Source organism: Mastigoproctus giganteus, chromosome 7, assembly GCF_048544385.1.
Source record: "Mastigoproctus giganteus isolate SK-2022 chromosome 7, ASM4854438v1, whole genome shotgun sequence".
NCBI classification, from domain to species: domain Eukaryota; kingdom Metazoa; phylum Arthropoda; class Arachnida; order Uropygi; family Thelyphonidae; genus Mastigoproctus; species Mastigoproctus giganteus.
Genome location: NC_143581.1, coordinates 96,444,142 through 96,470,471, shown reverse-complemented (window position 1 = coordinate 96,470,471; position 26,330 = coordinate 96,444,142). Strand labels below are relative to the sequence as shown.

Below are 26,330 nucleotides of genomic sequence, written 5' to 3'. Positions count from 1 at the left end.
TCTTCTCTACCATGAGCCTCATTTAATTCATCTAAACCTTGAACAGCATTTCTTAGTTGGAATGAAAAGCTTAGTAGTCTCCAAAATTAAGTTCCTGAAAGCTTCCCATTTAGAATTCAACATTGGTAACAACATCAGTTGATCCCACTGTTGTTGTTGTTGTTGTAGTTCGGTTTAACGACACAAGGGCTACTACGGCCAAATTGTGTCTCCTAATCGTTAATTTACAAAATATGTATTGCTAGAGAGATTAAATTATATACTTCTGTACAAACCAATATGTTTTAGATATAATAAAAGTTCTTCAATATTTGCTTCATTTCCTAAGATGCGAGATAAATCAGGTGATATATTCAATGTAGACAGTGATTGAAAAGTGTTTGACCGGATGGTTGAATGCAAGGGACAATCAACCAGGAAATGACGGACTGTAAGTTGCGTCTGACAGGATGAGCACTGTGGTGGGGTTTCTCCCAATAATAGGAAGAGATGAGTATGGTGAGTGTGTCCAATTCTCAGTCTTGCCAGTACTACTTCCTCTCGTCTGTTTCTTCGGAAGCCAGACAGCCACAGCTTTGGGTCTTCTTTTATTTGGTATAGTTTATTGTTAGTGTCACTTTTCCAGGTCTGTGACCATTTATTGTAGCAGGCTTTGCGTATGACAGACTTAAAATCAGAGAAAGGAACCTGAGGATGTTGTGAGAGAGTGGTTTCCGGATGTTTAGCGGCAAAGTCAGCACTTTCATTTCCTGGAATGCCTGAGTGGCCAGGGATCCAGCAAAATCTGATTGACTGATTGGACGCACTGCAGACGAATAGCTGGGTATGAATCTGTTTCAATGTAGGGTGAGAAATGGAGGAATTCTTCCTTATGGCAGAGACAGCACTAAGAGAATCTGTGTAAATTATGGCAGATGAGATGGAAAGCTCAATTATCTTACTAAGCGCTAACTTAATGGCATATAATTCGGCTGTGAAGACGCTGCAGGCAAGCGGTAGAGTGGCTGAAATTGTAAATAAAGGGAAAACCGCCGCAGCACCTACCGTACTCTCAGTTTTTGAACCATCCGTATAAATTTTACAGGCATGGTTGGTCATAGCATGAGCTGAATGTAACTGTCTGATATTGCAGGACGGTATATTTTTCCCCCACTGGAGGAAGTATGTATCTTGAGAGACAGACACATATGTCCACGGAGCAACAGGCATAGTTGTGTCTTGGAAAATATCATTTAAATTGATATTCCAAGTCTGAACAAGCTCTTTGATCCTAATTGAGGCGGGTCTATTTTCATTTGGTTTGCTCTCATAGAAGGCGTCCCAACGGGTATTATAGAGATACTCCCAACTTGGGTGCGATGGTAGACTCTGGATCTTAGCAGCGTAGCGAAGCAATAGTGTTTTTCTACGCAGATGTAATGGGGATCATGCGCTTCAATATATAGACTTTGGATAGGAGAAGTCCTGAAAGCTCCTAGCGCAGTCCTCAGAGCACTGTGGTGGATCATATTTAGCCGTTTTAAAGTAGTGCTCCTGGCAGAGTCATACACTGGACAACCATAATCTAGTCGTGAACGGATTAAACTTCTATAAAGATGCATCAAAGTACACCGATCCGCTCCCCATGACATAGATGAGACCGAACGAAGTATATTTAAATGCTTTAAACAAGAAGTTCTCAAATGAGTGATGTGAGCTTGGAAATTTAGTTTGCGGTCTAGTAATAGTCCAAGAAATTTAACGGTATTAACAAGCGGGATTGGAGTATTGTTTATTTGTAGTTCAGGTTCCGGATGGAGAGCTCGCTTCTTGCAAAAGTGAGTGACAGTGCATTTCTTTTCTGACAATCTGTAACCGTTCCGTGAAGTCCAGGATTCTATTTTGGTTATGGCAAGTTGTTTGTTGTTGTTGTTATTTGGTTTTTAGGAGCATTAGCAACTAAGGCCATATTGCTCCGGGATATGCGGTGGTCATTCCCTGACCTTTCTGCATCCTCCGTATTTGGTGGTGACGGGCTCGAACCCCGGTCTAATCAAGAAGCGTGTAAAGCACTGCTGCTCCTTCCCACCTGGCTACGGAGGCGCCATGGCAAGTTGTAGCTGCCGTTCAATGGTATTCATACTTTGAGATTGACAGGAAATGGTAAGATCATCTGCATACATATAAGTTTGAACAGTTTTTGGGACATCTCGTGTCATTGTGCTAACTCGGATTGAAAACAGTGTTGGACTGAGTATTGATCCCTGCGGAACTCCCTCTTCCTGTATGTGAGATGTAGAGAGGACGTTTTTGTATCGGACTTGAAAAGAGCGCAATTGCAGGAAATTTTGAATTGTTTCCGGCAAATGGCCCCGAAGCCCCAGATGGTAAAGGTCCCTAATAATACCATGACGCCATGTTGTATCAAATGCCTTTTCAAGATCTAAATTGACCATGACTAGATGTTGTTTCATGACAAAGGCATTGCGGATATGAGATTCGGCTTTGATAAGCACGTCCAGCGTTGATCTATTTTTCCGAAAGCCATATTGTTGTTCTGGAAGGAGATTCTCTGACTCCAGGATGTAGGTGAGCCTAGTATGAACCATCCTTTCGAAAATTTTTCCCATGCAGCTCGTAAGAGATATTGGCCTGTAATTTTCAACACAGGAAGGATCTTTTCCTGGTTTTGGTAAGGCGATAACGAATGGCGCCATGAAGAAGGATAGGCATTTTCGGTGAAGATCCGATTATAAAAAATTAATAGAGTTCTCAAGTCTTCATCAAGTAAATGCTTCAGCATAATGTAATGAACTCCATCTGGACCTGCAGCGCTATTGGAAGATCTGTTTAATGATTCTTGAAGTTCTATTAATGTAAACGGTTGGTTGTACGGCAGTGAGCGGCGCGTGAAGAAGTTGATTTTATGCCGTTCCGCACCTGCTTTGATGTTCTGGAAGGTGGACGCATAGGTGGCAGAAGCTGATATTTTTGCAAATGATTCTGCTAATGCATTTGCAACTTCTTCAGGAGTAGAAATGTCTTTCCCTCTCCAATGAAGTATCGGAGAGGGCAGCCGAGTAAATTTGCCATTTAATGCCTGTATTCTTTTCCAGATGACTCGCGTATCCGTGTCTTTGGTAATGGTTAAGGCAAAAGCAATCCAAGAATCCCGTTTCGCTTTCCGCCTAACTTGTCTAGCTTTCGCTTTGAGTTTTTTATAAGCAATTAGGTTACTAGTGGTGGGATACTTACGGAAATTATTCCAAGCACGGTTTTTTTCCTGTTTGGCAATTAAACAATCTGTATTCCACCAGTTATTTCTGTGTTTGTGATAAGGCGTGGATTTTGGAATGGAACCATTAGCTGCAGTGAGAATCTGATTGATTATATAAGTATTTACTTCATCAATATGTTGTCTTTGAACATAACATCTGTCTAAGAGTATTTGGGCAGAATAGCCTTCCCAGTTTGCCTTTTTAAACTGCCAGTTGGATCGTTGAACAGGATTCGGAGTTACTCTTGTTTGTAGTGAGCAAATAATTGGAAAATGATCACTGTTAAAGGGATCGGTTAAAACTGACCATGTCATGATTGGAAAGATAGATGGTGAACAAATTGACAAGTCTAGCATTAGCATTAGTAGAGGCATATGATGCAAGAAAGCAAGCTTATTCAGCATCAGCAAAAAAAAAAAAAAAACCCTCTCCCATTTCACCCCTCCGTTCGTTCGAAATACCTGTCCAGTTGAGCTTTAAATTTGTTTAGGCTATCAACTTCAACAACAAGTGATGGAAGTCGGTTCCACCAACCAACCACCCGCTGGCCAAAGGCAAATTTCCGCACATCTATCCGACATCCGTCCTTCCTCAATTTGAATTTATGCCCTCTGAGGTGATTATTCTGAGAAAGATGAAGAATCCCATTGGCATTGAGCATGCTCAAACCATTCAAAGCCTTATACACCTCTATCAGATCACCTCGCCGGTGCCTAGTCTCCAGACTCTGTAATTTGGAAAACTTAAGCCTTTCTTCGTAAGAGCAACCCTTTGTTCCATTTACTAATCTTGTTGCCCTTCTCTGTACCCGTTCCAGCAGCTCTACATCCTTCTTGAAATGAGGCCTCCAGACCTGTATACAGTACTCAAGATGTGGCCTAACCATTGCCTTATACAAGGGAATAATCACCTCCTTATCCCTGCTAGAAAAATTCCTGTATATCATTGACAAGACACCATGAGCTACTCTTGCAGCTCGTCTGCACTGCTCAGAGAACTTCATATCTGCCTGCACAATTACCCCCAGGTCCTTTTCATTCTCCACCACTGTCAGTGTAGTACCGCAGAGTTGATACATTGCTCTGGGGTTACTGTTACCCATATGTAGTACTTTACATTTGTCAATGTTAAACTTCATTTGCCACCTCTCAGCCCATCTGTTCAACCTTTCCAGATCCTGTTGCAGCAGCATAGCGTCAGTAGTGTCCTTAACGACCCTGCCAACCTTTGTATCATCTGCAAACTTAGACATTAAACTTGATATCCCATCATCAATATCATTCATAAACACCGAAAACAACAACGGACCCAACACTGAACCCTGAGGTACTCCACTAATAACATTAGTCCACGTTGAGCAGTGTCCATTGATTACCACTCTCTGTCTTCTGCCACTCAACCATCCCCTTATCCATAGCAGCAATTTGCCTCCAATGCCACACTGCTCCAATTTGTGCAGCAGTCTTCCATGTGCAACAGTATCAAAAGCCTTTCTAAGATCCAAATATATAATATCAAAGTTATTCCCTGCATCCAGTTCTTTTGTGACTACATCATAGTATCCAATCAAATTGGTCAGGCAAGACCTGCCCTTAACAAAACCATGCTGCGTCTGAGCTATAAGCTATGCCTTTTTAAACTGCCAGTTGGATCGTTGAACAGGATTCGGAGTTACTCTTGTTTGTAGTGAGCAAATAATTGGAAAATGATCACTGTTAAAGGGATCGGTTAAAACTGACCATGTCATGATTGGAAAGATAGATGGTGAACAAATTGACAAGTCTATTGCAGAAACAGATCCTGTTGCTAGGTGTATGTAAGTAGGAGATCCAGAATTTAATAAATTAAGATCATTATTGTTCATGAATTCCTCCATCAATTTGCCTCTTCTATCCATTGTAGTAGACCCCCACAATGGATGATGTCCATTAAAGTCACCAAAGAGACAAATTGGAGTTGGGAGTTGTGAAATCAAGCTGTCAAGTTCTGAATGCGGAAGTGGTAGAGATGGTGAAATATAGATGGAAACAAGGGTAACTGAAATACCAACTGCAATACGAGCTGCGACAACTTCTAGAGTGGTTCTCAATTGGATCTGCCTGGATGGAATGTCAGAGTTAACAAGAATAGCTACTCCGCCACGAGCAGGAGAGTTTGAACTCCTATCTCGTCTGTATATCACATAATTTGAAAATTTTGGTGAAATTTGAGGTGACAAGAAAGTTTCTTGTAGGCATACACCTATGGGATTGAATTGAGCTAGTAAATCCCTTAAGTCATCAGAATGACTACTTAGTCCTCTGCAGTTCCATTGTAGGATGTTATACATTATTTAGATTTAGCTGAGGATGATTCGTCTGACTGTTTTTTGTTCGTGGGACATTTCTTCCGGTCTTTTTTTGGGAATGTGGGGCGTCCAATATCCATGGTGTCATCTGCATGGAGTTCTAGAATGGGCTCCTCGTTACTTAGCAGCTCATCTACATCCATATTATTGGTAGGCGATTCCATTTTTTTTGAGACTGAGTGAGATTTTAATTGTTCTTTTTCAACTGAGACTAATGGGGTATGAGTAGGAATACTGATTGGAGTATTTGTGGCTTCGCTAGTTTTTTTCGGAGGATTATCTTTTTTAGAGGTTGAAAGTGTAAATTTAAGCCAATTCGCTAGAGAGGTGTTAGGCGGAACTGATACATCCGTTTGAGCTGCAGCAGAAACAAAGTTTCTAGTTCGAGCTGCATAAGAACGACCACTAGGCATGGTCGACATAACTTGTCTACGTGCCTCAGGAAACGTGACTTTATTTTCAATTTTGTATTTTTGTATTTTCTTTCCTGTTATCCATAGCTCACAAGTTTTGGAAAAGGCTGGATGGCTTCCTTTGCAGTTTGGACAAACAGGAGTTTTGACTGAACAATCCGCTTGTGTGTGATCTTTAGAGCCACAGATGGGACATGTGGCTTCCCCGCGACAAGCCTGCTGGGAATGGCCGTATTTCTGACATTTAAAGCAACGAACAGGATTCGGGATGTGCGGTCGAATCCGGCAGTTTAAATAACCAGCTTTAATACAGGATGGTAAGTCTGGAGTGCTAAATGTCAGAATGATGGATCTTGTTGGAGTAAGATTTCCATCTTTTTTCGTCATGATCCGTTTTACATTTACAACTTTCTGACTGCTGAGTTCTTGGAGTAGTTCTTCTTCGGAGGCTGTAATTAGGTCCCACTCGCTGATGACACCTTTTGATGAATTTAGTGTTTTGTGGGGAGTAATTTCTACTGTCAACCCACCAAATGTTGTTGTTTTTAACAGCCGCTCAGAATGTTTTGAGGTGGCTGTTTCTATCAGAAGGTCTCCGGATTGCAGTCTTTTAACCATTTTTGGTGATCCAGCAATTGACTCCAAGATTTTCTGAATTAAGAATGGTGACAACTTACCCACAGGTTGGGCAGATAGGGAATGAATCACCAGGAAGTTTGGGCAATCGTCATGACATTCTGCTTCTCTTCGCAGTCTTTTAGGTTGACTTGAGTCATGGTCAGGTTTAGAATCTTCCGCTCTTGAGCTCAAAGGCTCTAAGTTTGGATAATGATTTTTATCCATGATCGCTCCTTTTTGCCCTGGGGGTTTGCCTTTACCACCCAGGTTACCGGCCCCGCCACGGGGAGGCAGGAGCAGTGCCGCTTGGTGGCCAAGCGTAGAGTTAGTAAGTTAGTACAGCTAGCTAAATTAAAGAAAAAGGTACTTGCCTTCTTCTGGGCTCTCTTCTTAGTGTTTTTAAGTAAGTAGAGCTACTTAACAGAAAATATTAATTCTAAGAGAAAAACAAGGAAAACTCTGTCACTTGGAGGAAAAACGCTTTATAAACTCGCAAGAATCGCTTGGCCACGGAAACGCTTGGCACCCGGGGCCGATCCCACTGTACAGAATTTAAAAACTTTCTGAGATCTCTGTAGTCACCTTTACGAAGGCAAAATCCTTACCCTTTAGCTTTGATGGTAGTTACATCTTTAAGTAATTCCCACATCAGTACATTGTGATCACTGTCATCCAGTGATTCCTTTATCTGCAAATTCTTAATGCATGAATAATGTACTATAATACAAATTAAAAAAATTAAGTGTTAATTTTTTACAAAACAAAAAAATATTTTAATTAAATTAAAAATTAAAATAATTAAATTAATTAATTAATGCTTCACCCAGTTCTATTTAGGTCTGCCTAAAGAAACTTCTGAGTTGTCTGTACTATCCATATTCTTGTGTGAAGATTAACTTCCATTTTGTATTGCATACTTTCTTCATGGTTAAGCCAATAACTGACTTCTTCTGGCAAATAAAACAACATTTTAGGAAGGATTTAGAGCTGATGGAATGAGTATAGAGAAGTGCAATGAGATAAGTGAGAGAAATAAAGGGTTTCTCTTACCAAAAAAGGCTTAAGTTCTGCAAATTGCAGCATCTGGAGACTGGGCACCTGCAAGATATCAACTGTGTGGTACTACACTGACAGTGTTAGAGAATGAAAAGGACCTGGGGGCAATTGTGCAGGCAGATATGAAGTTTACTAAGCAGTGCAGATGGTCTACAAGAGTAGCCCATGGTGTCTTGTCAATGATATACAGGAATTTTTCTAGCAGGGATAAGCAGGTGATTATCCCCTTGTATAAGGCAATGGTCAGGCAACACCTTGAGTACTGTATACAAGTCTGGAGGTCTCATTTTAAGAAGGATGTAGATCTGCTGGAAGGGGTACAGAGAAGGGCAACAAGATTAGTGTATGGAACAAAGGGTTGCTCTTATGAAGAAAGGCTTAAGTTTTGCAAACTACAGTGTCTAGGCACCTGCGAGGTGATCTGCTTGAGGTGTATAAAGCCTTGAATGGTTTGAGCCTGCTCAATGCTGATGGGATTCCTCCTCTTGCTCAGAATAATCACCTGAGAGTGCATAAATTCAAATTGAGGGAAAACAATTGTAGGGTAGATGTACGGAAGTTTGCCTTTAGCCCGCAGGTGGTTGATTGCTGGAACGAACTTCCATATGTCATTGTAGAAGTTGATAGCTTAAATAGATTCAAGGCAGAACTAGACAAACATTTGGAGCGAGTGAATGGATGAAATGAGAAGGGTTTTTTTGGCTGATGCTAAATAAGCTTGCTTTCTTGCATCATGTGCGAATGCTAATGTTAATGATTGAGGTATATAAGACCTTGAATGGTTTGAGCAAGCTCAATGCTGATGGGATTTTTCCTCTTGCTCAGATTATGCACCTCAGAGGGCATTAATTCAAATTGAGGAAAGACATTTGTAGAACAGATGTATGGAAATTTGCTTTTAAGCAACAGGTGGTTGATTGCTGGAACAATCTTCTTTCGGTCGTTTTGGAAGTTGATAGCTTCAATAAATTCAAAGAAGGACTGGACAAACTTTTGGAGTGCATGGATTGCTGAAATGGAAAGTTTTTTTTTTTTTTTTTTTGGCTGATGCTTTATAAGCTTGCTTTCTTGCATCATAGGCCTCTACTAATGCTAACCAAGAACTCAACAGAGAGGACAGTATATGCTAAGAGTATATTCTTCTTTTTTGATTATTACAACATAAAATAGTAATTTTCGCAACATATTTATTTTGAACTATAGAAACTTTAAAGATACACAGAAAAAATTTGCATCCTTACTCCACCCACAAGGTCTTTTGTACCAAAGAATTCCATAAAAGTGGATTTAAAATACAAAAAAATCTACTGACAAAATATATAGAATGAACTGGAGATTATATTTCTACCTGTAACTGTATTATAAAATTAATAAGTATGATTTATTTTTAGTATTTAAAGAACAGAATTATTATCTGAATGTTTGCATTTTTTTTATTTATTTTTGGTCCTTTCAAAAATGTAACATTAAATTGTCTGTAAACATAAATAGAAAGTTAAATTTTTAAATGATGAATTAGGAACATAAAAATATCAAATTGATTCAATTAATTTACCTAAGTGCTTGTACTAAAATCAGATCTGTGAAATCGTGAAGCTCTACGAAAGCATCCAGAACTTTGATGTTGAATTCATTCCTAAAATAGAAAGGATTTTAATTTTTAGTATGCTTAAATAATTAAACTTAAGTATACTAAATTGAAATAAATTTTTCAATAAACAAAGCCTGATTATTTCAAAATTCGATTTTATTAAACTACAGAAGCTTTAAAATATACACTGAAATAGTGATTAAGCGGGAATTATACAAACTGCTGTCTTTTTAACATGATACTACCTTAATCAATTTTAAAAGAATTTAAGAACTTATAGAAAGTCACTTTTGTCTACTAAGACTACTTTCTCTTTTCTACAAGCCATACCCATTTGATAAAAATGGGTTGTTGTTTGTTTGTTATTTGGTTTTTAGGAGCATTAGCAACTAAGGCCATATTGCTCTGGGGATATGCGGTGGTCATTCCCTGACCTTTCTGCATCTTCCGTATTTAGTGGTGACGGGCTCGAACCCCGGTCTAATTAAGAAACGTGTGCTACGCACTGCTGTTCCTTCCCACCTGGCTATGGAGACGCCTATAAAAATGGGTAAATCTTTAAAATAAGACTCACAAAATCTGGCTAACTGAAGTCAACAGTTAATTTGGCAGCAGCAGTGTCCAAAACCACCAAAAGCGATATTGTACATTAACTGCCAGTTCAAGGTTAGTAACTGTGTTTGCTTTCATAATTATTGGGAAGGTATAAGGTATGTCCGTGTCAGACGGCACCTGGGATTTCTCCCACCTCTGTGTGTGTTCGCTGTATCGAGGACAGTACACTGTCAAGCCAGAGACTTGAAAGTGTGTGAGGGCCATTTCTGTGCAGTGTGATGTGTTGTGCCCATTGTTTGTCCGGCTTATTGGCCGCCAGGCCCCTAGTGGGGCCCGACGTTGCCCATACCTTGCCACGTGGGTCCAGAATCATGATACGTTGCTCTGGCACGTTCTGCCACCTAGTTTCCTGGGATTTAAGTGGCTAGAACCTAAAAAAATAAAAAAAAATATATATATGCGTTTGATGTTAATTCTTAATAACATTGCTGTTGGCAAACTGCTGGTTGGGGTTGAACGCTAGAGAGATGTGTTAAAGGGCCTAATAGGTCAGGCAGAATTTTGTTGTTATTAAATTTAGATGTGTGGGCTATATGTTAGATGAAAGATAAAAGTGGAAGGCTGAAGACTGGGGGTAGAAGTAAGGGGTCGATAGAGGAGATGACCCCTGCTAGGCAGTATGGCATGCCCATGCCACACCAGAGGGATGTTTGGATGGCGGGTGGGGGAGACAAAGAAGAAGAGTTATCTCCCCCTGCCATGGATAAGGTATACAAGTAGAGTGGGGGAAGAGGCTGAAGACTGGGGGGGTGAAAGACAGAAGCATGGGGACGATAGAGAAGGCGACCCCAGGTGGTCAGTGAGACAGGCCCATGCCTCACCAGGCGAAGAGATGGGTCGGCAGGGGGGAGGAAACAGAGCATGTCTCCTCTCCCTCCTGCCGGGGATAGGGAATTTAAGGTGAATAGGGTAAGGGTACCCCATTCAGCTCGCCATAGAGCATTTGGCAGCAGAGCTGCTGGTGGTCCTAGTCCGTTCCCAGGAGCGATCGGACCAAAGTGTGATCGTTCACGGGGTGGTTCTCGTCCATTCTGCAGACTTTACAGTCAAAAGGTCCGGGTTTGCTTGTCGGCGTTTGTGAGGTCTTTCTTGTTTTATTTCCCATCCATGTGGTGTTTGAGTCAATGTTGTTTATAGAGTCATTTCTCATTGATTCGACTTTAGGTCCACTTAGGGTTTAGTGCCTTGATTATTGGAGGCCACTGGTTTCCAGGTGTCTTCCGCAGGATGATTTCCTTCGAGGTTTGTTCATTTCCTTATTGTGTCAGTGGTTGGTTGCGGTTTGCTGCGATAAGAGCTCTCCGTCTTGTGAACAGGGCCAGTGCATAGCTGAAGAAAGCCTGATATTCTTCCCTGGTGTCCGAGATGTGGTGTTCCTGGCCAAAATACAGTATGGTAGATACTGTATTTTGGTGATGAATGCACTGCGAAGGTCGTCATTGAGCTGGCAATCGTGCATGAGGTGCTGCCAGCTCTCCAGTCTCCCGCAGGTGCAGGTGGGATCTTCCTGTATTCCGAATAGGGATAGTTTTGCATTCAGAGCTCCATGTCCTGTCAGTAGGTATGTTACTTGTAAGCCCGGGGAAAACCAGGGTGGGAAGTTCAGAAAAACCCGGCCAATGTTGGGCAGAAACTATCTGGTGATTTTGCCTTTTTGTGAGGTGGCCCATCTATCCTGCCACACCTGCAGCAGGTGAGCATGCAGCTTTTTCTTTTCCATAGCCTTGCTATTGATGATGTCGGTGGTGAATTCCAAACATGTCTGTGGGAAACCCTTGTCCAGGTAGTGCGTGAGGTCCTGTCGAATGATCTCTAAGTCCAGTGGAAGGACACTAGCAAGGACTTGCAGGGCATGTGTGCTCACTGTGCTGCAAGCTCAAGTAATGGTCAGAAGGATTGATCGGTGAATCAAGTCAATGATTCGTTTATGCCAGATGCATACGTGACTATTGGGGTGAAGATGGTTTTATAGAAAAGACTAGCACCCGTCAGTCTAGGCCCCAGTCTCTGCGAGTGACTCTGGCAACCAATGCAGTTTATCATCTGACTTTTGTGTGCAAGTATTTCAGGTGGTTCTGAAATGATAGATTCGGATCTAGAATCATGCTTTAGCTGCTTCGAGAATTTAATTGTTTCTGGTCGATCTTGATTTGTGGAGGCCGCCTGAGGTTGAGGCACCCCTTGAGCAGAATGGAGTTTGTCTTTGCGGGGGATATTCTAAGTTGATTTTGCTTTGCCCATTCCTGAAGGGTGACATTGGCAAACAGAGCCCGGTTTGCCAATGTCTCCAGTTGTGCCCTTGAGTCCGCTGACACTGTTAATAAAAGGTTGTCAGCAAAGGCCTGTGATTTTACCTCGTCAAGGTCTATGGCTAGGAAGGAGTCCATTACTATGTTCCACAGTAGTGGTACAAGGACCGAACCCTGTGGACAGCCGCGAAATGTATTCTTGGGGAGGGTCCCATAGGGAGCAACAATCCTGATGGATCTGTTTGTGAGGTAGCTCTTGATGACGCTGTAGAGGTTGCCTGGGATCCCAGCAACCCGAATCCTTGCCAAGATGCTCGGCCACCAAAGTGTGTCGAACGCCCCAGCAAAGTCCATGGCAATCACAAGGAAATAATTCTTGGTGCATCTTCTTACTTGTTCTTGTAGGTGTGTTAAGGTGTCCACAGCTGAGCGACCCCGCCTGAAGTCAAATTGGTTGGGTGAGGCCAGGCCAGGCCAGCCCTGTCATAATATTGCTGTATTCGTCCATAGAGGAGGCGTTCGAGTAGTTTACTTGCAACTGTGAGAAGTGCGATTGGTCCGTACGACTCTGGGAGGTGTGGTGGTTTGGTCAGATTTTTCAGGATTAGTTTCACGTTTGCTTTCTTCCACGAGGTCAGGAAGGTGCCACAGTGACGACAGAGGTTGAAGAGGTTGAGCAACAGGTTCGGGGCACACTACTCTTTTTGATGATTTCGGGCTCCAAAATGTCCGGTCCAGGGCATTTATTTCCCCTAATGAGGGTGGCAGCGCTGTTATGCTCCTCCACGGTGAAGTGAGGTTTTGTCATTGCTGTTTGATAGCTTTCGTTTTCTAAGCAGAGTTGGATCTGCTCTGTTGTCTCTGGTTGTATAGCCGGGTGGAAGACTGTGTCGAGGATATTGGAAATGGTCTGCTCCCAGGTTGTGGACATGCCGCCTTGGGTCAATATGGTGGCGGCAATAACTTCCCCTCGGGAGAGTTTATTCATGGTCAGTTTGTAGACGATTCCCCAGGGGTTCTCGTTTCCCATAGTGGAGACCAGGTGCTCCCAAGATTTCTGTTTACAGCTTCTGATTTCGGCTGTGTAAGTTCCTTGCTTCTTTGTAGTGTTGTCGGAGTACATCGACCTCCGCCGTCGGCCAGGAGCACCTGGCCCGCTGAAAGGCCTTTCTTCTGGTTTGTGTTTCTTTCCGGAGTCGTTGCAGTGCTAGGTTCCACCAGGGCACAGCCCCAGGGTTTGGATTTTTCTTTTTAATAGCAATGTTGCTTATGTGCATTATGATCTCTGTTATCTTTCTTTGGTGATCTGGGTCTTCGAGGCACTCAAGCACCCTCTCTCTCAGTTGTATGTTGGTTTTTAAGGTACTTTGGAAGAGTTCCCAGTTTGCTTTGGATATGGAGTATCTATGAGTGGTTTGTCTAGCTGCAGGTATCCTAGTCAGTGATCTGTTGAGTTGGAACGTAATGGCTCGATGATCGGACGTTGTACAGGCCTCTTGGACGGACCAGTTGGTAGTATTATTAGCGATGTTCCTGGAAGCCAAGGAGACATCTATGGTTGCCTCCCACAGTGTATTACTGAATGTAGGCAGATTGTTTGGTTGGTTTAACACTGTCAACATTGAATTTGCAAGGAACTCTTCCAATATAATTCCATTTCTGGTGCCATGTCTGTCTGGTGTGTGATTATGCCACATTGGTGACCGGCAGTTCACGTCTGCACTGACTATAATTTTAACGTTGGGAAGGGTGTCAGCAGCCAGTTGGAGGTATCTTGTGGCGAAGGTTATGTCTTCGCCTGGGCGATAGTAGAGGGCAATAAGATAAAATGCCTCCAGAATTGTGGTGAGGTGGGCACAGGCAACCCAGGCTGTGCAAAGCTGTGTGATTTTGGTCACAGTAATATCTGGATTTCTGACAGCGACTGCGGCCCAAGGGGAGTCGTCCTCGAATTGTACTATCTTGTAGGTCAGGGGGTATCCCCTGACTATCTTCATGTGTGAGTATGGCTCTTGTATTATCATGATGTCTACATTCTCCTCTTCAGCCTTGATATGGATCTGATCCACTACTGCTCTGGCCCTCTGTGCATTGATCTGCAGAAATTTTACCTCTGTAGTATTGTATCCTCTAAGGCATGTCCCCATAATCCAGCCTCGATTGGAACAAGCTCTTAACCTTCAGGTAGGTGGGGCACTTGTTATCCCTGATTGAGTGGGTGCAGTCCAGCTTCAGACTCTTGCAGTTGGTGCAGATTGGGTCAGTACTCTTGTTTGGGTAATCTCTGTAAGTGTGGCCTTTTGCCGAGCAGTGGCCACATGTGGGGCCAGTCTGAGTGCAGGTGTGCATTGTATGCCCGTGTTTACAGCACCTGAAGCATTTGGGTACAGCCACATGTTCACGGAAACGGTGGCTGCCCCAATTTACATATACTCTGTTCTGGGTGTTTAATACTTTCCATGCTGCAGACACAAGTTCAATTATCCAGTTTCGTTGAGTGTCATCCTTGGACTTGGTTAAATATTTTGGTGTCAGCAGTTCATCCCTTCTGTGTTCCGGGAGAACGGACATCAGGTTTCTTTGATAGATTTCCTCTGTTAGTTGGTCCGGGGTCAGATCTTTATCCAGGTCATATATAACTACTGAGGGCACTTTTCTTTTAGGGGTAGTCACTGTGAGCCCCAGCTCGGAGATTTTGGTATTAGTGATAATTTTTTGTGCTTCCTCCCTTGTTTCTGTCTCTATCAGAACTCTGACATTTCTAGTTTTCCTGACCAACTTTATTCTGGTTGTCTTGAATTCCTCTTTTAGGCTGGTCACGATTTGCATCTTTAGTTGCTCACTTGTCTCAATGGTTGTTGGTTGCAGTACCACCAGGTGTGGTTGTTTTGGTAAGGTCTTTTTCTTTGTAGCAGGTACACTGCTTTTTATTGTTGATTCAGAGGCTGACATCCTCAGCGTTTGTGAATAAGATGGGGCATGCTGTTGCATTTTGTTTGCCCCACCGTCTAGGTATGCCTCCAGTTTCACAGCAGTTGTTTCATATTTTAGGTTTGTCTGGTAGAGAATATATATATAATAATATGGACCTGAAAAAATTTAAATTTACAAAAAACTTAAGATTTTGTAACCCATGAAAAAGATTACTTTGTCAAAAGTTGTATATATGTATAAATAAGTAAAAGGCAATATAAGGATAAAAAAATATATTTTCTATTTTATATACGTCTGTACATATTAATGGCACATAAAAAGTTAAAAACTGCTGACACATGGTCATTGTCAAATAAAATCTGACTGAATGTATAAGGCTCAGTCAGATGGCTAAAAGCAATAGAAAGTGCACTTCTAAAAATTGGACAGTCTGTTAAAACATGCTTGATAGATAAAATGGTGTTACATTGCTCAAACACATGGGAATGCCCTCAGCAGAAAAGAATATGTCAGATGGCAATGTCCTATTCAGAGCCGAGCAAGAACAACTTCCTCTTTACGAAACCTGCATAAACTAGACTGCCATGGTTTGATTACAGGCTTAATCTGATATAGTTTGTTGGCTACCTGCCCATGCCACAAGTCTTGCCACTGCGAATATATCTTGTTAAGGGTTATTTGCCTGCAGTCTGTATAGGGGACTGACAGTCTAATTTTATTCAACAGGGTGGCTGATTCGGTTGTATTGTCAGCCAAATCGTTTCCATTAATCCCGATGCGGCTGGGGATCCAGCAGAAGCAGATATCAAAACCACCTTCCCGGAGGGTGTGTAACAACTGCAGAACCGAGGACAGGATTGGATGAGTAATGTGTCTCATCGCAGACGCCTGTAACACACTCAATGAATCGGTATATATATAATAAACCATTGGTGTTGGCAAGTTTTAATGCGGTCCGAAGCTAACTCTACAGCGTGCAGCTCTGCAGCGTATATGCTGCATTCAAGGAGAATCTGCTCGGATGTACTACAGTCAGAAAAGACAGCTGCAGATACAATGCATGATTCTGACTTTGAGCCATCAGTGTATACTGATGCGAAGTCAGAAATGTTCGGCTCGGTGTTGTGAGTAGAGCTGAAGATAGACAGCAGGTAGGGTATCTGACTTCATCCAGCTTTTAAAGGAGAAGTCATATCCTGGAGTTAGAGCATGCCTATAATGAGGGATAAAACTGTCTGAGAGACTAGCTGTACCATCTTTATTGTTAAAATTTTTATAAATTACAATTCTCGATGGATGGCTGACACTACTGCCATGGAAAGTCAGACAATGTTCATTAATGTTTCAATTATTAAAAGAAAATTATTTCTTGTTTGTTTATTTAAACAGTATACATGACACCTCCAATCAGAGTGTATGAGTATATATTTGGAGGATACAAAGAAAGAGTAAATTAAATATGCTGAAGTTATGCAAAATGTTAGATATAAAATATAGGTAGCAATAAATATATACTGTATATTCCTTATAAGTAAACTTTACATATAAGTTGGCTTTAATTGTAGCCTTGATATTGTGTTCAATCATAATTCACTATATATGAGAGGGAGTTGAAAAGTTTGTAGTCTGAGTATGAAAAGATAGCAGTACAGTGTTAAAAATTTCTGTATTTAATTTACAAAACTTCAAATAGTAACCCTCCAAGTTTCATGCAGTTTCAATAATGTCTTTTTTTTTTTTTTTATTACAGATCCTGAAGTCAATGACATTGTGTGAATGAGGAAAAATGGACAAAACCATTCACTGTGCAGTCATCCAATATTATTTGGGGAAAAAGAGATTAACTCCAAATGCAATTCATGAGAATATGGTTACAATATTTGGGGAGGATGGTTCTTCCTATTCCATGGTTAAGAAGCAGAATTTAAATAAAGGGAGAAGTGCCTGGAGGATGACACATGCTGTGGAAGATCTACAATATCCACCACTCCAGGAGTTGACAGCACTTATGCTCTGGTGGTGAGTGATTGACAAGCGACAGTCTAGTACATTGCCAGCATCTTGGGCCTTTCATCTGAACATATGTATAGCCAGTGCTTTTTTTGTAAAAAAATAAGTGCCGGTACCAATTCTTTACTATCGGGAAAAATTTAAAATTAAAAGGTATGAAAAGTAGTCTAAAAATTTTTTTTCCTCATATTGTTACTTTAGTAGTAATGTTTTTAGAATAAAAACAACAAATTAAGTATATTAACACAGTTTATTAAGCATAAATTTATTATTCAAGTATATAAAAAAAATAAGTAAAATGTGAGTAAAATAAGTAAAAAATAATAACATAAGTAAAAATAATTTTCATAATAAAGTTTTTGTAGAATATTCTAAATTTTCATTAAGTTCTCATCGGACACCCTATGCCGACTTCTTTTCTTCCTCTTTGTGTGTCGGTTGCTGAATGACGTTTCTGAAGCAGCCATGAATCAACATATTTTGCTGGATCGAAGCTGGTTAGCAGTGGGCCTATAGTTTTAAGAAAGAGTAGTGAAAAACTGTTTCGTCATCAACGAAGCACTGATTGGGCTGGCGATCAGATTCATTTGTGAAAATCCTTGTTCACATTCACTCGATGAAATTTGTATCGTACTCAGAGCGTTCATCAAATGCTTCAATTCTTCCGAAACCTTCTTATCAATTAGGTATCCCTGATTTGCGGTTAACTGCAGCCTAATTGACAATTTTCTAACTTAATTTTCACCAAATGCCAACAATTCATGTTTAGAAGAATTAATACCTTTGTTGTCCCCGTTTTCCTTCTCTTGTCATCGGTATTGTCACTAGTTCTTAAATTTGAATTTTTTCTTTTCTTTTTTTTTTTTGAAACTGTGACCATGTAAACAGAAATAGGGAAGATTTATTGAAAAATGTGGATAACGCACTTCCGCGAAACAACAGATGATTATTTGTAGGGGTAAAAGAAAATCACTTTTCTAATTCTCGAACTGGGCGCTTACAGTTGATTCACAGAGGTGTCCAACCTACGGCCCGCAAGGATTGTGAACTAAAACAGCATTTTAAATTTTGTTAATTATCATTAACAAAATTTAAAATTTTAAATGTTTTGTTCAGTAAATGTAATTGTATATTGTACTTAATAAAAGTTTCAAATATTTTCAATTTTACTTTTACATGCAACAGTATACGGAAAATGTAACACACTAAAGAAATCTAACTGAATTTTTTTTTTAATATGGCCACTGTACGGGAAAAGGTTGGACACCACTGCAGTAGAAGGTGGGCCAGAGCCCATTGGGAATACACCTTGAACTGCTCTCTTCACCAGTGCAACTTGTCCGTATGTGGGAGGCACCTCCGTAGCCAGGTGGGAAGGAGCAGCAGCAGTGCGGAGCATACACTTCTTCATTAGACCCGGGTTCGAGCCCATCACCACCAAATACGGAGGATGCGGAAAGGTCAGGGAATGACCACCGCATATCCCGGAGCAATATAGCCTTAGTTGCTAATGCTCCTAAAAACCAAATAACCAACCTAACCATCCGTATGTGAGACAGGGTGGTCGGATAGTTTTACCAGGTACCACTAAGTTGTAGAATGGTAATCTCTTTAGCTCTATTAATTCATGCAGCAGCACTAATTGCCTAAATTGCCTGAAGGCTAGAAATGCGAACAGTGTGTACCAAGTTAATTCTCTCCTAATCCATTTGCTATATGAAAATTTTCTTCGCTCAATGGAAACTATTTTAAATATAACTTCCAAGGGAAATTCAATATAATTCGCTATAAAAGGACTTCGTTAAACAGAGGTCCGACTGAGTAATTTAGAATTATAAAAATGGTTATACAGTTTTATATAGTAAATATCTTAACAATAGGCAGTAAAAAATTCAAATTTAGTTAATTTGCCATCAACTTTCTTTTTGCTGAAAAGTTGATGGCATAGGTTTTTTTTTAAGATGCTGATAGTGTTGCTGGTGGATTACCTTCAGAAAGACAAGGTAGTCACGGGGGCATGTTATGCAGACCTTGTGAAACAGTTGTGTGAAAATATCAATGACAAATGCTGAGGAAAATTCAGCAAAGAAGTGTTGTTCAACAAGGACAACATGCCTGCCGTCAAATCTGTCATACATAGCCATGGCTGCACTGCATTGAGTGCAGCATTGAAATCTCGCACTATATGACAATTTGATATCATATACTTGGATTTCAAGAAAGTTTTTAATACTGTTGCACATGGAAGACTACTGTACAAACTGTAGCAGTATGGTATTAAAGGCAAGTTGCTACAATGGATAAAAGGATGGTCGAGTGGGAGAAGACAGAGGGTGAAAATCAATGGGTGCTGCTCTTCGTGGACTCATGTTATTAGTGGTGTCTCCACAGGGTTCGGTGTTGGGCCCATTGTTGTTTTGTATATTTATCAATGATATTGATGAAAGTATATCAAGCTTAATGTCAAAGTTGGCAGTGATACAAAGGTTGGCAGAGTTGTTAATGACAGTAAAGGCAGTCTGCTTCCAGGCATCTACAACAGAATCTACAAAAGTTGGGCAGATGGGTTGAGAAGTGGAAACTGAAGTTTAACATTGACAAATGCAAAGTACTGCATATGGACAGCAGTAACTCCAGAAAAATGTACCAACTATGTGGCACCACACTTAAGGTGGTAGAAAATGAAAAATATCTAGGAGTAATTGTGCAGTCAGTCTACCAGAGCAGGACCTGGGGTATTGTCAATGATATATAGGAATTTTGCTAGTACGGAAAAGGAGGTGATTATCCCTTTGTATATGGCAATGGTCATGCCACACCTTGAGTACTGTATACAGTTCTTGAATGAGTACAGAGAAGGGTAACAAGATTGGTGAGAGGAACGAAAAGGCTTAAGTTTTGCAAATTGCAGAGTCTGGAGACTAGGCATATGCAAGGTGATCTGATTGAGGTGTATAAAGCCTTGAATGGGTTCAGCAAGCTCAAATCTGATGGAATTCTTCATCTTGCTCAGATTATGAACCTGAGAGGGTATAAATTCAAATTGAGGAAAGACAGTTGTAGAATAGATGTGCAATGCAGAAAGTTGCCTTTAGCCAGCGGGTAGTTGATTGCCGGAACAAACTTCCATGTGTTGTCTGGAAGTTGGTAGCTTAAATAAATTAAACAAGGAACTGGAAAAACGTTTAGAGGGAATGGTTGCGTGAAAAGGTTTTTTCTTTTTCTTTTTTTTGGCTGGTAGATTCTACATAAGCTTGTTTTCTTGCATCACATGCCTCTACTATTACTACTATTTCTTTAAGAATTTAAGAGAATGTCATTGGACTTAGGCAAGCAAATATACCATTAAATTTATACAAATGCATCGAAAACTACTTATCAAATAGGAAAATTACAATCTCCTCAACGTACCGAAGAATTACCAGGTCAATCTACAGAGTTTGCCCCCAGGGTTCAGTCCTTGGTCCTTTTTTGTGGAACATTGTCCTGGATGAGCTCCTTGGACTGGACCTAGGTCCTGTAGGTATACAAGCCTTTGCTGATGATGTGACCATTTCGATTGAGGCTGACAGCAGAGCTTCTCTGGAAGCCAGAGGAAACCAGGCACTTCAAATCCTTCAGAACTGGGCAGCCCTACACAAACTAAGACTCTCACCCCAAAAGACACAATCCATTCTCCTGAAGGGATCACTGCAGCCTACTAGAAACCCCACTATCAAACTTCAAGGCCAAACCGTCAAGCTAGTTTCTACGTTAAAACTACTGGGAATAATACTTGACCCTAAGCTCACTTTCTCTCCGCATCTTGCACACCTCCACGCGAAAGTGAGAAACTACACTGCTCTCATCGCACGGGTGAGTCGTCGCGATTGGGGATTGAACCGACGCACCCTTAAGATTCTGTACAAATCAATCTTCCTTCCCTTCATAACGTATGGATCAGGGGTCTGGTTTCGCAGGGCAACTCTTTACAACAACAAACGTAAACTGGGAACCATCCAGCGCACCATCCTTCTTACTATTACAAGGGCATGCTGCACAGTTAGCAACCCAGCCCTTCAGGTTCTTGCGGGCGTCCTTCCGCTTGATCTGGAGGTTATTCGAAGGGGCCTCCACTACTGTCTATCCAGGGGTATACCAGCAACTATCCTTGGACACTCCATCAATAACCTGAATGAAATCAGGCAGGAAAAGAAAAAAATTGCCATCCTACTACTTCAGACCTGGCAGGACAGATGGACTGCTACCGACAAGGGCCCAATCACCAAGAAATTTATACCTTATGTGAATGCCGTATTTCCTAAATCTCCAACTTGGTTTTCTCCTGGTCTTCATACCACCTACCTCATCACTGGACACGGATCAATAAACCATAAATTAACATCCATGGGAATCATTGACAACCCCTACTGTGCATGTGGTGAAATAGAAGACTGGAACCATCTAGTATATACCTGCCAACACTATGAGGACCTACGCAGCATCCTGTTTACTCGTATACAAGATAACCCTCAAGGAAATGAACACTTATTCATCACAGAAGAAAACTACTACTATGAGTTTACCAAGTTTGCACAAGCCCTCTTCACAAGACGGAGCACCCTATTGCCAACACAAAATAGGAACAACCCAAACATCTGATCCTAACCTAACTGGCCAACTGATCTTAACCTGGATAGGATCAACTGGCGTATGGACCACCTCATTCCTCAGTGGCAACTTGCACACGGCTCTCTTGCTGTCTTATTTATCGTCCTTCCCGGGTTCCCCTTTCAACTGATGGCGCTTATTGCTCCATTGATAACCTGGAGGATACCTTCGCCTACATCCTCCATATTTCTAGCTATACCCTCCTTTCTTGCGTACACTCTGTACTTCCCCGACTCTACCTTTTTTTTTTTTTTTTTTGTCTCCGTCCAGGAAGCTCTGGCGACCCTGGCGGAGACAAGCCAGAGAATAATGGGCAGACTGGCTACCTCCTAGTGGTGTGTGCGGGCAACGTGGAGTCCCACTAGGGGCCCTGCGGCCAAATGCCAGGACACACAACAGAACCTAACGCAATATGTCATATACAACACACAACACTTTTCTGGCATTTACAGTAGTACTGTATTCCTTCACAGCGAACATATGGCGCAGATGTGGGAAACCACAGGTGGCGCCTGACCCTAATACTATGCACACTATGCACACTATATGGATCTATTTCAAATTTAAAATTTCTAATGAGATAGGTTTTTAATCTACATTCATAAGTCAGATTTGTTTCTTGAATCTCATTAATATTACTTTGTAAAGCCTTATGTATAACTTTCATTGTTTTCATTACGTTCCAGGGTTACAATTTTTTACAAGCTTCACATTTTATGAATCACGAAAACCTTTTTTTTTTTTTTTTTTTTTTTTTTTTGTTCTTTTAGGAAATGATTCATTAGCATGAAGTATGTCTAATATTTTAGCAAATATTTGTCTTTCTCTTTTATCCATTATTCTCCAGTTCTTTTTTCTCTTTCATTCATTATAAATTCTATTTTCATTCTTTATAAATTATAAAGAATTGGGAACGAGAGTTGCCTTGTATGTTTTATTGACTTAAATTGGCATATTAATTCTTTTTTAATTTTCTAGATTTTAATTTATTTTCTAGAAGTAGCTTTATATTTCTAGTTACGATACTTAGGCCGGCACCTCCGTAGCCAGGAGCAGCAGTGCGTAGCACACGCTTCTTGATTAGACCGGGATTCGAGGAATCCCGGAAAGGTCAGGGGATGACCACCGCATATCCCCCGAAGCAATATGGCCTTAGTTGCTAATGCTCCTAAAAACCAAACAACAACAACAACGATACTTAGTTTAATTTTTAACTTCGATTGAGATTTTGTAGGTTATTACTTAGTATCAGTAAGGGTATCCAATCCACACGTTTTACATGTTTTTGCAGCTCGGGCAAACATGAAGTTTTTAGCTATATTTAGCCGCTTTATTGACTTAATTGTTATATTAAATTATTTTCTATAAGTAGCTTATAGACCTAGTCATGATCCTTGGTTTATTCTGAATTTAGATAGCAAGATTTTGGAAGTTGGTAGATGACTTTCATCAACTGGTGAAATACCACCACTTTGCTTATTGGAGGCTTGAAGTGGTGAAACCCATGTTTAGTCTCTAGAGCAAAGTTTTCGGCATGCCCCTCCCCCCATACTTCTCCTTCAACCCATGCACGGTACTAAGTACTATAGGTTTTGATACCTTTCATGTTTGGGGTTTTCATAAAAAAAAAAAAAAAAAAACTTAGCATCCGTATATTTACCGTTCGTAACGTGCCACCATTGTTATACAATACAAAGTTATATCCCATACTAGACAGCATTAGCTTAGTATAATATACAGTATTACCGATTAATCAGTAAAATTTATTAATCTTGTTAAACTTCATTATCAATTAAATTGTACTTTTTTAACTAAATACATATAACAACTTAGATTTTACAAACGTAACATTATTAATTAATACATAACTTGATACGGAAGTTATATAACAAAACTCAGAGATAATACTCAATACTGAAAAAAAATATATGCAGTGTTATAGCATTGGGATATAAATTTAGGGTTATAATTTTGTGCTGAAATTGAATCGAATTGAATTGTACTGAAATTGAATCAAGTTCTTGGCAAAGTGCTTGAAAAGCTGACGGCAAGAAGGTGCTTACCTAAATACCAGAAAAAACAACTCCCCCACCCAAACCAGTATGAGTTTACCAAAGGTTGCTGTGCAGAGGATGCAATGAAGGCAATGTAAGCAAAGCAGCCAACACCATTAAGAAGTACCTTCTCACCCTTTTCATTGATTTTAAAGGAGCATTTGACACCTTATGGTATTAGAGTGTCCTGGAGTAGCTCAGGAGGGCAGAAATTTCTAATCCTCTCTACCTGCTCTACCCCAGCTACTTCACTGACCATTCTCTTGTTGCGAGATTCAATCAGCTGGAAGTCTTGAGATCAATGACATGAGGCTGCTTGCAAGGACTATTTTGGGGCTCTTGTATTGGAATCTGGTCTTTGATACATGTCACGGCAATGAATACTAAGATGTAACACTCCTAGAATATGCAGATGATTTGGCAGTGCTGGTGCAGTGAGAAGCTCCACAGCATGGGCCTCAGCACAACACCTGACTGCACTTGTGGAACCAGAGAAACCTGGGATCACCTTATGTTCCAATATATCCTATATACACGCATCAGAACTACCCTAGAATCGGAATGAGTGTGCCAATCTTGATACCATGCCCCAACTTCTTTTCAACTAAAACAGCTATGTTAATTTCTGCAGATCTGCTGATTCCCTCTTTAAGCAAAGAGCAGCCCTCGTGAGAACAGAGCAACTCCTTGTAGACCAACCACCTGCCATAAGGAACAACTGAAGCGCCTGACTCCTTGATCATCACAAGACTCGCCAACTCTGACCTACCTCAATGTGGCTGACCGGGCTAGCCGGGTGGGTAAAGTGCCTGCCTGGCAACCCAAAGGTCATGGGTTCGAATTCCGCCTCGGGCTTGGATCAAAGTACTGCAAAAACCTTGGGAGGTGCATTATGGCCACAGAAGCCGATGCGCCAACAACTACCAGAAAAAAAAAAAAAAACCTCTCAATGTGACTCACACTTTTAACACTGGACTGCACACAATTAACTGACTACACCTGACAATGCCATATTCCTCAACGCTAATGAGATATACCAGACTGTAACACCCCTCTAATGCTGGAATAGACAAGTCTCACCATGATAGTGACCCTACTACGCACCACAGAAGAACATTCACGTAAGACAACCTCCCAATAGAGACATTGGCCTCCAAAGAATTACTATTCCTCAATCTGACAATTTCATAGGGCAATACATGAATTGACTCAAGAACCCATAGCCAGGCCTGATCACGCCGAGACCACAACATGAGCTCACCTAAGACTCCAGACTCAATGCTGGACCCATTCAACACCAACTTACCTTATCAGATTGCGATAAAAAACCTGACTACAACTTCCAGTGCTTAACATGCCCATGACTTCTCTATCACTGTGACCTGACTCCTCTGTGTGGTATACGATGTATTCTGCATGTCTTATCTCACCCAACAGAGATATTAGTTAGCCCAAACACTCCTGACTTGGATTCTTATAACTGGGACATTCTGAATTGACTGAACTAACAACCTAGCCTGGAATACAATACTGGACAACTTCTATTTGAATTCTATACACTGACTGTGATACGGGATCAAGACTCCACCTCATGAACTTATGCTAACCTTTCAACTGGGTGAAATCCCTGTGTTATGCAGGATCATTTGCTGACCGCAAATCATTCTCATTGGGATCGACCTTGCCAACACTGAACACTGCAGGTGAGATCCTGAATCCACTGTCCATTATTATACCATATCACTGTACTCACCAACTCTTCTCTTCTCTTTCCGTGGGGATGCCTCCATGTGGTAGATGACTTTCATCAACCGGTGAAATACCACCACTTTGCTTATTGGAGGCTTGAAGTGGTGAAACCATGTTTAGTCTCTAGAGAAAAGTTTCCGGCATCCCTCTCCCCCCATACTGCTCCTTCAACCCATGCACGGTACTAAGTACTATAAGTTTTGATACCTTTCGTGTTTGGGGTTTTCATTAAAAAAAAAAAAAAAATCTCACTACCTACCCCCATCCCCTTCCCCAATTTCTCTCTGCTATATTTCCTCCTCCTTTCTCTATGATCTCCCAGGCTTCCCCAGACTTGTCTCTGTGGACCAGGCAGCATGAGCTAGCTGTAGAATCTGGCCTGCCAGAATATGGGAGTCGGTGAGGGGGAAGAACTGTCCTGGCAGTTATTGCCCTCTGGCTGCTAAGTTGCCAGATACCAGCCATTCCACACAACGACACACCACACAAACCAGCAATAATCACAAACGACAAGCCTTGGCATTTATCTCACCTCAAGATGATGCAGCAGCAACTGGGGGAATCTCCAGGATCCACAAAAGCATATACACGCTTAACTTTGAACTGTAGAGACAACTATTTCCAATTAAGCAATAGTGATGGTTCATTTGCTTTGATATAGGGGCTCTGGACAGGAGATGTTTTAAATGCTCCAGTGGCAATATGAATCGCCCGATGTTGGATGGGATCCAACCATCAGAGTATGCTGAGTCTAGCAGATGCGTATACTATATTGCACAAGTGCACG

At 41.1% G+C, this 26,330-nt stretch overlaps 1 protein-coding gene across 7 annotated transcripts in view; it reads right to left on the bottom strand.

Annotated features, from left to right (window-relative positions):
- LOC150083093 (cytohesin-1-like) overlaps positions 1–26,330 on the bottom strand; it is a 491,792-nt gene that overhangs the window by 288,004 nt on the left and 177,458 nt on the right. For all 7 annotated transcript variants that reach the window (XM_090377032.1, XM_090377029.1, XM_090377030.1 and 4 more), the window contains exon 6: positions 9,247–9,327. In XM_090377032.1, coding sequence (XP_090233158.1) covers positions 9,247–9,327 — 81 coding nt within the window. The remainder of the gene's footprint in view (positions 1–9,246; positions 9,328–26,330) is intronic.